This window comes from Phyllobates terribilis, unplaced genomic scaffold (assembly GCF_046119375.1).
Source record: "Phyllobates terribilis strain yellow unplaced genomic scaffold, ASM4611937v1 Scaffold_12__6_contigs__length_324123572, whole genome shotgun sequence".
Classification (NCBI taxonomy): Eukaryota; Metazoa; Chordata; class Amphibia; order Anura; family Dendrobatidae; genus Phyllobates; species Phyllobates terribilis.
In genome coordinates this window covers 251,606,624-251,620,524 of record NW_027362772.1, presented here as the reverse complement: position 1 = coordinate 251,620,524, position 13,901 = coordinate 251,606,624, and the positions used below count along the sequence as shown (strand labels likewise).

Genomic DNA, 13,901 nt, shown 5'->3' with positions numbered 1-13,901 from the left:
AACTTGCCCGTTTTCTTCCATGTACATGGGCGCAGAGGGATTTATAAAATGGAGTAACGCTAGAGATGGCTTTTCAGAGATGCAGGATCGTGACTGTTCTTTGATTTATCTCCAGCATTTCATCTTGTCCAAAACTATAATATCATCTTTCCTTTTATACCACATGTTATTTTTAAGCCACATAGCTATGTCTGGCAGCCTGGAACTTACCACGAGCTGAAAGGAAAGAAGAAAGTCTGGTGTGTTAGTACTGCTGCAAGCAATGGTGGCAGTGTAGTCAGTGCGTCTGTGGTAATTTTTGCCCCTTTATCCAAAGGAGCATTGGTGAGATCAGACCCTGATGTTGGGGACGGGCTCACCATCTCCATTCTAGGTCATCCTAAAGGTGTAGGATGAGGTTGAGGTCATGTTCTTCCCGCCAAACTCCCCCAACCATGTCTTTATAGATCTTGTGGACTGGACACAGAAAAGGGTCTTCCCCAAACTGTTAACCCAGACTCGTCCATCAGACGCCAGGTATTGAAGTGTTATCCGTCACCACGCAGAACACGTTGCTTCTAGTGGTGACAGCTTTACACTACTCCATCTGATGCTCGACATTGTGCTTGGTGATGTAAGGCTTGTAAACATTCTGATGAGTTGCTACTGTAAGTGCCCTCAGTATTCAGTAGAATCATGCAGAAAAACTAGCTCTTGTGGGCCCAATCCAAAATCTGTACCTGGGCCACTCGCCTAGTATGTAAGATTTATAATAATGTCTTCTTACATGGCAGAGGGACCTTTGGGCCCATTTACACTACAGGATCCAAGGGCGACAGCAGCCCCTATAACTACATCTTTGTTCACTTCTAATTGTCCCAGTCTCGTATTCTTTTGGAAACTCAAGTAACCTAAAACTTCACACTTTCCAATTATTTTTCTAAAACATCACCCAGATTATAAATAACCCGCGCTGTCTGCTATTAAAATGTAAGACAAATAATAAAATATGGAATGAATCCCTCTGTAAACACGAATGGCCAGAAATGAGGAGTCCATATTACTAGGGCCAGTCCAAGCACAATGTTTCCATACGGTATGACGGCCAGATTGTGATTGGGATTTACACGGTTTGTGTTTGCACGGGGCATAAAAGCAGCCACTGCCGGCCAGGAAAATACCCAGCTGATTTGAAGTTGAGAATGAGGTGTGCACGAAAAAGCCCTGGAAAGCACAAGCAAGCCATTCACATCCTCCAGATGAACTTAATAGGTCACATTTACCGACCTTTCTGCTCCTTTTATGTTAGGAAGATTATGAAGCAAAGGGGGTTAATATGGAAACACAATGACTTATTGATTTAATGAGTATAAAATAATGGAGGAGAATATAACATTGGGAGTCTGACACCTACCGGTGATATATTGACGACCTGTCTTAAGAATTGGCCAAAACTATTACATTTGCCAGAAACTCATTTAAATATGAAAATGGCATTTTTGTTTAGAAAAGTAAACCTAATCCTTAAAAAAGGGGTCCTGCCACCTTGATAATGCTGATCTGGACATGTTATAGAGCAGAAAGAGTCAACAAAGGCCATAGCGAATTATGGGCAGCATTAGTAATATGACGGAGGCAGCTCAGACTCCTAGTCCCTGGCTCAATGACGAATGGCTTAGTTGTGAAATCTTGCTTTTTTTTTTCGTCAACACATTATGCAATCCTGCTCACAAGCCATGGCCACAGCTGCTGTCAATCAATAGAGGAAATGCGGAATACACCGCAAAATACTTTTGTATTGAACACGCGCCTTTAGCTGATCTTATTTTCCAGTTTTAGTGCTTTACCAGAATGAGTAACAGACGCTCGACTGATCCAGTTCCATTTTAATTGTTAATTTTTATGCAAATATTACAGAAAGTCCATCTGAGTTGTTCCCCTGTTGAAGTTTTTCACTATTGTTATTCAGCATTTTTAATGACTGCGGCATGGATTTTATGATCCGCAGCATGCTCGTTATTCACTGAATTTCAGTGCAGCAAATACACTTCAAAAGTTTGAGCATCAGACGTAAATGGTCTTGGCATTACATGTCGGATATCCTGGCCACAAGGACAAACCCTTTAGGTATTCTCCCACGGGACGTAACTGCTTAATTTCCATATGGAAACCCACATCAGCAAAATCTACTGCTAATTTTCATACAGAAATGTTGCATTTCACCCTTCTTTTTGCAAACGTGCTGCAGTTTTTAAATTTGGAGCCATCAGTCAATTCATGCCACCTGTGAATACGGTGAAATCTCAATCACAATGCAGTTACTATAATACGCAACATATATGCCCCTGTGGAAACATACCCTAAAGGCCCCGTCACACATAACGAGATCGCTAGCGAGATCGCTATTGCGTCACGAAAACCGTTATGCATCAACGATCTCGCTAGCGATCTCGTTATGTGTGACGGGGCCTTAAGGCTTACTTGGACTTGTAGGTTCAAGCAATACAATTTTATATATGGAGCTGACCTGACATTACAGTTGATCTCTGTACTAAGCTTGGTGCTGTATACACTTACTGAATGTGGTTCTGGCTCTGCATTCATGTACTGACTTTGGTTCTGGCTCTGCATTCATGTACTGATGGTGGTTCTGATACTGCATTCATGTACTGAGGGTGGTTCTGACACCTCATACATGTGCTGACATTGGTTCTGATCTTGTACATGTAGCTATCCATGTTGTGCTTCATGTCTATGTTAAAATTTTAAAATCCTCAAAACTTAGAGATTTGAGATTGTGAGGAGGATTTGATGAGTTTCTGCTTCAAAAACTTAGCTTAAGTTAGTGTGTATTCATACTCTTTTTTTTTTTTTTTTTTTTAGCAGAAACTATCCAAATCCTCCCCAAATACTGAAAACTTGGTTCTTGTGATGTATTAATGTACTAATGGTGGTTCTAGTGATGTATTCATGTAATTAATTACCTCTTTACATTTTTTTGCGGCCCTTTGGATTGGTTCAGTATGGAAAAGTGGCCCTTGGACAAAAAAATATTGTGCACCCTTGCCCTAAGCCTTCACTGTGGCTCTGATATTCTGCTGCTGGTTCTTCAGTATCAGTTAGCTTGAGCCTCTTGAAAACTATCACTAATCGATTGTTGTGGTCTCTTCTTCAGAGCGGTAAGAAAAATTCTGCACCGGGCTCGACAGTTAGTGGATTCCAAGAAGGAAGATGGATTCACTGCGTTGCATCTGGCCACACTCAACAACCACCAAGAAGTTGTGGACATCTTAGTTAAAGAGGTAAAGCATCTGTGACCCTTTGGTTCGTAGTATGGTTAACGTAGACAGATTTCTTCTCTGGCATGTTGGTTTAGAGTGCATTCATACTGTAGGGTTCGTATGCAGCGAGAAAGCGCCTGATGTATCCATCAACTATAATCATGGGCCCAAATTTGACGCTGCAACTTTCATTAGAAGCCTGTAATCTTCTGCTGGAGGGTGTTTTATGTGTTTGCTGTTTCACTCATCAGGGTCGCTGTGATGTCAATCTCAGGAACAACAGAAACCAAACGCCCCTGCATCTGGCTGTGACACACGGTCATATCAACCTGGTGCAGCTGCTGGTAACAGAAGGGGCCGACGTGAATGCGGAGGATGAGGACGGTGACACATCAATGCACATAGTGGTTGTCCAGCAGCATCTCTCCTGCCTGGATCCAGAGGGCATTGGCTCTGCAACTCTGGCCAAGGTAAAAATAAAAAAATATGTACTTGCAAGAGACCTTTTGGTAAGAAAAAAAAAATATGGCAAATGAAGGGAAAATTGCAGGTGACGTCACACTTGCAAGAATTCCAATATTTCTAGCATTTGTCGCAGGACCTCACACAGTTACATTAATGACATAAATGTCTAATCCAATGCAGAAGGCCAAACGATTTTATAAATCTTCAAGGTCAAAATCGGTGTTATCATTCAGGGTTTAAAGGGCACCTTACAGGACCTTTTACCCCACTTGATGGCCACTATTGGTTTATAATGCATGAAATAATGGGGCTGATTTACTATTTCTGTTCCTTTAAGGCAGTGTAAACCTTTGACAAATTAATCACAGTAGCTCAATCTGGATGATCATTTGGTGCATCTTTAAACACCCCCTGATATGCAGGTTGCAACCTGAGCCCAGTTTCAGATTTTTCCCTTATGGGAGTGTCTCTTCCTGTAATATAGGCTGGATCTGAGCTCTGTGTGTATGCACAAGGTGCTGCCATCCTCACTTGCTTTCATGGATCTACACAGCTCCAATACTATACTTTCCTCTCCTATCCATGTGCTTTCCGTCTACTCAGTAGCCCGTTTTCTCTGCCCTCCCTAAGACTGTAGATGCTTTCATCCCTCTCTACAATGTGTATTTATACATTGAGAGAGGGATGAAAGTATCTACAGTCTTAGGGAGGGCAGAGAAAACTGGCTATTGACTAGAACCCCTTTCATCCCTGCTGATATCTCTAATGCTGAGAGAAGTGAGGGGAAGGATGAAGAGAGCCATCAAGAGCTCTGATGGATGTGTAACATTTTTGCACAGCAGTCCGCTAAACAAAGGGCTTACAGACACTGCAACAGCCAAATAGAAGAACATTTTAATGAAGGCTATTTAGAAAGTTGCCTAACTTTGCCTTTAGGAAATAATTTAAAAAAAATCAGTGTGAATGTGCACATAGCCTTTAAATGCAGCATGACTATTCAGAAGAGAGAGACCACATCCATGACTTGTGAGACATAATCTAAAAATGTCTACAATAAAAAGGGGACGTTTCTGAGGTGATTTTTCCAATTTTGATGTAAACAATGGAAAATAATGAAATGTCATCTTTTTTATGTTTTCTCGTCAGCTTGAGGCTACTGGTTTGCTCGGAAACACAGAACTAAATGTCAGTGCAGCAATCGCCTGTTTTTTGGCGCTGTCAGGTGCTGACATTAACTACGCCAATCATCGCGGAAAGTCACCGCTGGACTTGATCATCGACGGAAGGATTGCACATCTTGTGAAGAGCTTCTCTCAGAAATTCAGGTACATCGCACCAAAGTCCATCTTCTTTGGGGATCTCCATGTCAGAAAGACAGGGATCTTACTGAGAAGTACCTTTAAACCGTTCCCAAACTGACAAATTTTTGTTTTTGCACTTTTTTTTCCTCCCCTTCTTCCAAGAGCCATCTTTTTTTTATTTTTTTTTCATTGACCTAGTCATAGGAGGGCTCGCTTTTTTTGTAAGATGAGTGGAAGTTTTGATTGACCCCATTCTCTTTACTATATAATGTCCTGAAAAAAGGCAAAAATTCCAATTTATTTATTCCAGCGATACCGAGCTTGTCTAGTTTTTGTAAATTATAGTGATTAAAAAACATATAACCGAAAAAGACAAGTAGACCATAGGCGCTTCATGTACAGTATGTAGTAACAACAGCCTTTCTCTTCCAATTGTCTTTTATCATGCTCTTTTATATAAATTTTAGGGAACAGGTGGAAACGGACTCATCCACCATCAACTGCACCCTCCGCAGAGTTCACACTACCCCAAACACAATGACCAACCTCAGTCTATCAAGTGCTACTACGCCTTCCGAATGCCTTGTGTGTTCAGAACTGGCCATGCTCATCAGCTTCTTCCCATGTCAGCATAGCATAGTGTGTGAAGGTAAGAAGAGAGGGCAGCCATCATTCAATGTGTTTGTGCGATAGCCAAGTTGTAGAAACCGCAATTTTTGGAGTTCCCATAAAAGAGAATATTGAGAACTGCGCCTGCTTGGCCAAGGCTTTGCTCCTTGCAGCGCTCACCATAGCCATTCTTGAGATTGATTAAGTAGGAACTTTTCAGACATTTATGGCACATCCTGAACATCCTTTTATTAGAATTATATCGATTTGCTATTGATGGATTGTTCTACCACTGGCGGCCTTAGTGTTAACCCATTACTAGTCGCCATTTCATTTTCTGTTGCAGAATGCTCCCGGAGAATGAAGAAATGTATAAAGTGTCAAGTATCAATCACCAAGAAGATTAGACAAGGTGAGGTATAATTAGACGTTTTGCCTTTTCGCCTGGTGCAAGACTGGCAAAGATGTCTTGCCAATGATAGGTTTCCGAAAAATGTCCTTCCTTTAAAGAGAAGCTTAAAAAAATTCAGCCTTTTTGCAGAGTTTTGAAAGCAGAAACTGAGCAGAACCTCCATGTTTTTGAGGAATATTTGGAGAGTTTCTGCTTCAAACACCTCTAAAAAAAAACTCTGTGTGCACATAGCCTTTACCTCCAGCCATGAGGTGAATCTAGAGCAGTGTTTCTCAACTCCGGTCCTGAAGACCCACCAACAGGTCATGTTTTCAGGATTTCCTCATTATTGCACAGGCAATAATCCCATCACCTGAGCAATACTAAGGAAATCCTGAAAACATGACCTGTTGGTGGGTCTTGAGGACCGGAGTTGAGAAACACTGATCTAGAGGTAAATACTGTTCAAATCATATGTGGGGGTCTAATTAGATTTTTGGCTGCAGGGAGAAAATGAAGTTATAGTTTCCTTGCAGCTGCTCATTTCTGAAAATGACCTGTTATTTTAAGTTCAATTATTTTTTTTTTACATTTTACCATAATCAAAAAAATCCCAATATCTTTCTGTTTTCACGCTTGCCACTAGGTCTAGCATTAGGCTGATAGTTATGTCTCATTATAATGACAGGCAGGATTACAATGAAGCGAATGTTGCAGATTTCAGCAGAATTATTCAATTGATCATTGTGGGAGAATGAACTGTTTGACCTGGGACTATTGTTTGCATCATCATAACATGGAAATGAAACCATGACTGAGAGGTCATGCAGTACGATCTTCGCTGCATTATTAAATAATGCTAACAATTAACACAGCACCATTGCTCAACGCAGTGCCTCCACAGCATAAGGGCTCGCTCACGTTAGCGTATAAAAAATAGCTCTGGAATCCATATGTTTCAACTTATGCCTTGCGAGTGTCATGCGAGTAAAATGCAATTTTTCTCTCCTAGCATCCATATGACATCCATATGCAATGTGTTTTTAACATCCGTTTTTACATACTGGAATTCTCTATGTAATTTAAAGCTACGTTACAAACCAATAAAACAATCTTATATACAGAGATAGATAGATAGAATAAATAGGATAGATGTCCTGTAGATATTTCACGTCACAAGCCCCCTACATATAATAATCTAGCACCCTTTAGTACCTTTCATGTGGCACTGAAGGGTGTTTAGCTTTATTTAACCCATTAAATAATAAAAAAAAAATTTGCATGGGATCCCCCCTTTTTGTCGGGGAGTGCTTTTTACAATTAAAGGACTTTTGAATGTGTGTGTGTTTATTTCTTTTGACTACGAGGTTAGTAATGGCTAAGCGCCAGAATTGGCTCATCTAATGGATGTGTAATTTCTGGGGCGGCTGAGGGCTGGTGTTATTAGTCTGGGAAGTGGCCAATATCCATGGCCTTTCCCAGCCTATTAATATCAGCCCACAGCTGTCTGCTTAGCCTTTGCTGGTTATTAAAAATAGGGGGACCCCACATCATTTTTTGGGGGAGGTTCCCCCTTTTTAATAACCAGTAAACGTTATGCAGACAGCTGTGAGTTGTTATTAATAGGCTGGGAAGCTCCATGAATATTGGCCCCTTCCCAGAATAATAATACCAGCTCACAGCTATCTGCTTACCCTCAGCTGGTTGTTAAAAATAGGGAGGACCCCATGCCATTTTTTTTTTGGGGGGGGGAGTCCCCCTTTTTAATAACCAGTAAACGCTATGCAGACAGCTGTGAGCTGTTATTAATAGGCTGGGAAGTTCCATTGATATTGGCCCCTTCCCAGAATAATAATACCTGCTCACAGCTGTTTGCTTACCCTCAGCTGGTTATTAAAAATAGGGAGGACCCCACGCCATTTTTTATTATTTATTTATTAGCTAAATACGAGTACAGAAAACTACACACGCAAAGAACTGATTATATATCTCACTGACATATTTCTGTCTCTCTATTCTGACAGTTCGGGCTGTAAACTTTTACTGTTCTTGACTAATGAAATGTCGGGTTTCCTTTGAGATGTGTGCGTAAAAATCAGACAGCACACACATGGTCCTTGTGCGTTGCAATTCTTTTCATGCACCCATTGACTTGCATTGGCAAGTGCGATCCGATTCTCGCAGACAATCTCAGCATGCTGCGATTTTTTTTTTTTCTCAGTCCGATCCGAGCTGAAAAAAAACTCGCAGATGAACACTGAATAATTGTATAGCATTGGTCAGAGTGCAATGCAATGTTTTCTCGCATTGCACTCCTCCGTATTATACGCTAATGTGAGCGAGCCCTAAGATTGTTGCTGTTGTATACTTCAACAGGTAGTCCCTCTATATACATACAGGTGCATCTCATTAAATTAGAATATCATCAAAAAGTTAATTTATTTCAGTTCTTCAATACAAAAAGCCTTTGCAGGTGTTTCTTGTTAATTATTCTAATTTACTGAGATAATGACTTTTGTGTTTTCATTGGCTGTAAGCCATAATCATCATCATTAACAGAAATAAACACGTGAAATAGATCACTCTGTAATGACTCTATATAATATAGGAGTTTCACTTTTTGTATTGAAGAGCTGAAATAAATTAACTTTTTGATGATATTCTAATTTTGTGAGAAGCACCTGTATATAACACAGGAGCACACCTTTCAAAATAGATGATGGTCACAGCTCTTCCTCCTCCCTGCACAATGGCCCCTGCACAGATCACAGAGCATGCTTACAGAAGTATCCTATAAAGTTCAGATCCTGACTGTTGCTGTGTATGGGCTAACATCTAAGTACAGTTAATAGAAGTTCAGACAAGACGGCCGCCCCCATTATTATGCATAGAAAAAAAGAATGAAAAAAAAATTGCAATCCTGAAAAATAAAAACAGACTAAAGAAAAAAAAAGAATACGTGTCACTATCTGGTTTTAGGTATTAAAATATGCTAGAGGTAAAGTATTTCCAATAAATCCTTACTACAGTACCTATTACCAAAATGCCCCAGAGGCCTAAATCGTGGAAAATGCAGAGCAGAAGTTTGGATATTTCTGCCAGAAATATGTAACAAGGTCAATTTTGATTCAGGCTTTCACGTGAGGAGGGAAAACAAACCCGATCCCGTCACCGTTCACATGTGAAGTATTTCTTACATAGCCCAGGTTCATGAGGCCGCTGCTTAGCGTGTGGCCTGTTTGTTATTACAGCATCAAGCTCTCGGCGTTGGATTTGGGCACTAAACTAGTTTTTCCTCAGTTCGCTGTTAATTTTAAAGAATCAACCCGCACTGTGTATCTTCTATATACTGCAGCCTAATGTCCTGCTTTTACAATATGCTTCATGCAAAGAAAAAAATTGTTTAAATCAGGTTTTTATGTTGACAACAACTTTTCACAACTTTTGACCTCATAAACTGTACATTCTTTCACATAACAGCAGGAATGTAGATGAAAACTTTTATTTTTTTTTTTACTCCCTTTTTTTTCCTTTTTTCTTTCTACACTCCGCTGTGGAGATACAGGGCGCCAATTTTCTTATCGTTATCGTTCAACTTGGCGTTTCATTTTTCAGCGCTGTAAAAAGGCAGCGTCATGGGGATAAAAAAGTAGATGACCACAGTTCTGACTGAAATGAAACTCCCATAGAGAAAGTCAGAACTGTGTCTGGCTCATGTGACCGTGCTGACAATGCCTCCTATGTCTGCCTCACGTGACCATGCTGACAATGCCTCCTATGTCTGCCTCACGTGACCGTGCTGACAATGCCTCCTATGTCTGCCTCACGTGACCGTGCTGACAATGCCTCCTATGTCTGCCTCACGTGACCATGCTGACAATGCCTCCTATGTCTGCCTCACGTGACCGTGCTGACAATGCCTCCTATGTCTGCCTCACGTGACCGTGCTGACAATGCCTCCTATGTCTGCCTCACGTGACCGTGCTGACAATGCCTCCTATGTCTGCCTCACGTGACCGTGCTGACAATGCCTCCTATGTCTGCCTCACGTGACCGTGCTGACAATGCCTCCTATGTCTGCCTCACGTGACCGTGCTGACAATGCCTCCTATGTCTGCCTCACGTGACCGTGCTAACAATACCTCCAATGTCTGCCTCACGTGACCGTGCTGACAATGCCTCCTATGTCTGCCTCACGTGACCGTGCTGACAATGCCTCCTATGTCTGCCTCACGTGACCGTGCTGACAATGCCTCCTATGTCTGCCTCACGTGACCGTGCTGACAATGCCTCCTATGTCTGCCTCACGTGACCGTGCTGACAATGCCTCCTATGTCTGCCTCACGTGATCGTGCTGACAATGCCTCCTATGTCTGCCTCACGTGACCGTGCTGACAATGCCTCCTATGTCTGCCTCACGTGACCGTGCTGACAATGCCTCCTATGTCTGCCTCACGTGACCGTGCTGACAATGCCTCCTATGTCTGCCTCACGTGACCGTGCTGACAATGCCTCCTATGTCTGCCTCACGTGACCGTGCTGACAATGCCTCCTATGTCTGCCTTACGTGACCGTGCTGACAATGCCTCCTATGTCTGCCTCACGTGACCGTGCTGACAATGCCTCCTATGTCTGCCTCACGTGACCGTGCTGACAATGCCTCCTATGTCTGCCTCACGTGACCGTGCTGACAATGCCTCCTATGTCTGCCTCACGTGACCGTGCTGACAATACCTCCTATGTCTGCCTCACGTGACCGTGCTGACAATGCCTCCTATGTCTGCCTCACGTGACCGTGCTGACAATGCCTCCTATGTCTGCCTCACGTGACCGTGCTGACAATGCCTCCTATGTCTGCCTCACGTGACCGTGCTGACAATGCCTCCTATGTCTGCCACACGTGACCGTGCTGACAATACCTCCTATGTCTGCCTCACGTGACCGTGCTGACAATGCCTCCTATGTCTGCCTCACGTGACCGTGCTGACAATGCCTCCTATGTCTGCCTCACGTGACCGTGCTGACAATGCCTCCTATGTCTGCTCTTTGTCAGGATTGAGTTTTGGTCGTGTGAGATCACGTGAGACAGTTAATTGTATTTTTTTATTATTATTAATTATTTTATTTTTTTTGCATATTGCTATGTATAAAAAAAATGTCTGAAACTTGCAATTTTCACATTAGCCACTAGGCTTCATATTAAACTCACATTGGCCGATTCATTAAAACTGGTGTTGCTCATGCCAGTGAAGGGCTCGCTGGAGGACAATGCGCCAAATTCACTAATAGGCATACACTACTTAATGAATACTTTGCATCTTACCAGTGGTGTGCTCCTTGCCAGAAATGCTACTCCAGTCAGTAACTAGAGTTACATTCCTGGCGTAAGAAACGCCGTCATTTTTAATTAATTTGACCGGCGGTCCCAGCTCAATCCATTTTGGTGGAGCTGCTGCAAACTGGTGGTAAAGCGCCAAAAGTTGTAATGTTTTTGCACAAATCAAAAAAATTACAACTTTTCAAAGTTTTTACTCCAGTTTTTCGTTATCATTGTAATTTTGCCTCTGATGATAATGAAACTGTTGAAAAGTGATCTGTAGAGAACAGGAAATTGAGGCCGAATCAGCTTTGACAAATCGATCCCCCACTTCCTGTTTTGTAGAGATCACTTTTCAACAGTTTCATTATCATCAGAGGCAAGATTACAATGAAAGTTGGACTTCTATATACAGTAGAAAAAACAGAATCCACTATTCAGAATAGTTGATGTCCCAGATCACCTCCTCCCCCTCTCTACACAGAGACCCCTGCACAGATCAGAGCATGCCTAGAAAACTACTCTAGAAGTGAGTGAGTCAGAGCCTGTATATTGTAGTCTTTGTCTAGGTAGCTGCTGAAAGGTCTTCTGTACAGAACTAGAATTATGAGCTTATTATTAAGCTTGGTGATCAGTGTAAAAATTTTGATTTTTTTTTTTATATATGAATGGTGATATGGAAAATGTAAAAAAGAGAAAATTAAAAAATAAATATTTTTATTTTAATCAGATCATTTTTTTATTTGTTTTTTTTTTATTACAGATTATCACGTGAGACAAAAACATATAGTTTTAGCAAAACATGCAAATCATATGTTGTTCTTGTACATGACTTAAGCAATAAGCCCTTTTGGGATGACACGTTCCCTCTAAAAGGTTTCTGAATGATAGGCTAATCATTTGGTGTCTTGCTGCAGGGATTCACATTGATCAGAAGTGATCTGTCAGGGAAACTGGCTGCAAGGTTAATGTTTCCTGCAGCCCCACCACAGGCAGTATTAAGCATTGCACTATGTCAATGCTAATGAATAGGTTTTCTATGTAATGAACCTCCAGAACAAGACGCAATCTTGGCAAATGGTCTCTCATCTTGCTAAGAAACAAGGATCCCTACTGTCTTTAAGGGCCCCATACCCCAGTTTTAGTGCAGAGAGTTTCGAGTACTTTGCACAAATCTTTTGGGAAAACTTTGAAAGTCCCAAGAACTGAACTAGATTTTGTCCATTAAGCATGGATGTATAAATATGTTGTTGTTTTTTTCTGTATTTCTTTGTAGACAGTACAGAAGTAGACAGTGTTCCCAGCGTAGAAGTTTCAGATCAACGCAAGGTGATGGAAGAGCTTCAAAATCGATATCGCCAAATGGAGGAAAGAATGACCTGCCCGATCTGCATCGACAGTCACATCAAGCTGGTGTTTCAGTGCGGGCACGGCTCCTGCGCAGAATGCAGCACATCCCTCACCTCCTGCCCCATCTGTAGGCAGGGCATTCGAGAGAGAATACAGTTATTTGTCTGATACATGGTGTGAGCATCGCTCCATAGTTGGGGTCAACACGTAGAGCAAAAGGACAGAAAACTTGCCTGAGCTAAGCATGGTTGTGTAGACCCTTCCCCTGCGCGAGGGTCCCGGGAGGAGAGACCACCAACTTTGCTTATGAAGAAGTGTGGCTGCTGTGTGTTTTTGTAAACACTTATAATATATATATATATATATTTATCCACACTGGAAGGGCTATTCTATAGCGCAGTCTTCCTGAGAATTTCTGTTTTTCAGAGGGACAGAAAAGGCCAATTCCGATCACTCATCCTATTTATAAAGTGTCATCACTGCCCATTCTTGACATGGTGTCTATATAGGAGTTATCATTGTTTTCCGTTTCTGTTAAAACAAGAATCACGGCCTTCCAATACAACAATGCTGCATTTCTTTTATTTCATACATGATCATGAGACATATAAAAAAAAAAAAGCAATATAATAGGCGAATAACCCATGATTCGCCCGGGAAGTGTAGACTTGTACGTCAAGGACGTCAATGGGTCCATTGAAAGAAAAAAAAAAATCTGGTTGATTGGAATACATCCGTGATTACAATATACTGGTTTTCAACAGGAATACGTCTGGTCTTAGATGGGGCAGACTGGTTCAGACTTAGGCGTAATGACAGCAGATTTGAGGAAGGTAAGGAGAGAAAGGATATGTCGTTCTCTGAAGGATCTGTTATCCTCAATTCCACATCTTCCATTTCAGATGACTGAGTGAATTAGCAAATTGAAGTTTGCTAATTTTTGTGTACAATGTATGAAATGTGTATATTAATGAAATAAAAGCAGGCTTGTTAATATTACCACATTCATGGCTATTAGTCTCTTTCCTTCTTCACCAATCATTGGAGGTAGCTACCCCTTCGACCTAGCTTTGTAATATGTCTTAAGGATATCAGTCAATCCAGACTCACCTGCACTAGGAGAATTGCTTTCATCATTAGTCCAATATTTGTCAATACAGAAACCGTTTTACTTCCTTTTGAAAGGGTTGCTTATTTGCATGCCTTTT

At 41.5% G+C, this 13,901-nt stretch overlaps 1 protein-coding gene across 4 annotated transcripts in view; it reads left to right on the top strand.

The window, feature by feature from the left end:
* Nucleotides 1–13,697, top strand: part of MIB2 (MIB E3 ubiquitin protein ligase 2) — a 90,974-nt gene extending 77,277 nt beyond the window's left edge. For all 4 annotated transcript variants that reach the window (XM_073656832.1, XM_073656828.1, XM_073656829.1 and 1 more), the window contains 6 exons: nt 3,155–3,281; nt 3,512–3,730; nt 4,872–5,050; nt 5,494–5,675; nt 5,982–6,047; nt 12,620–13,697. In XM_073656832.1, coding sequence (XP_073512933.1) covers nt 3,155–3,281; nt 3,512–3,730; nt 4,872–5,050; nt 5,494–5,675; nt 5,982–6,047; nt 12,620–12,861 — 1,015 coding nt within the window. In that variant the 3' untranslated portion in view covers nt 12,862–13,697. The remainder of the gene's footprint in view (nt 1–3,154; nt 3,282–3,511; nt 3,731–4,871; nt 5,051–5,493; nt 5,676–5,981; nt 6,048–12,619) is intronic.
* The last annotated feature ends 204 nt before the right edge of the window (nt 13,698–13,901 follow it).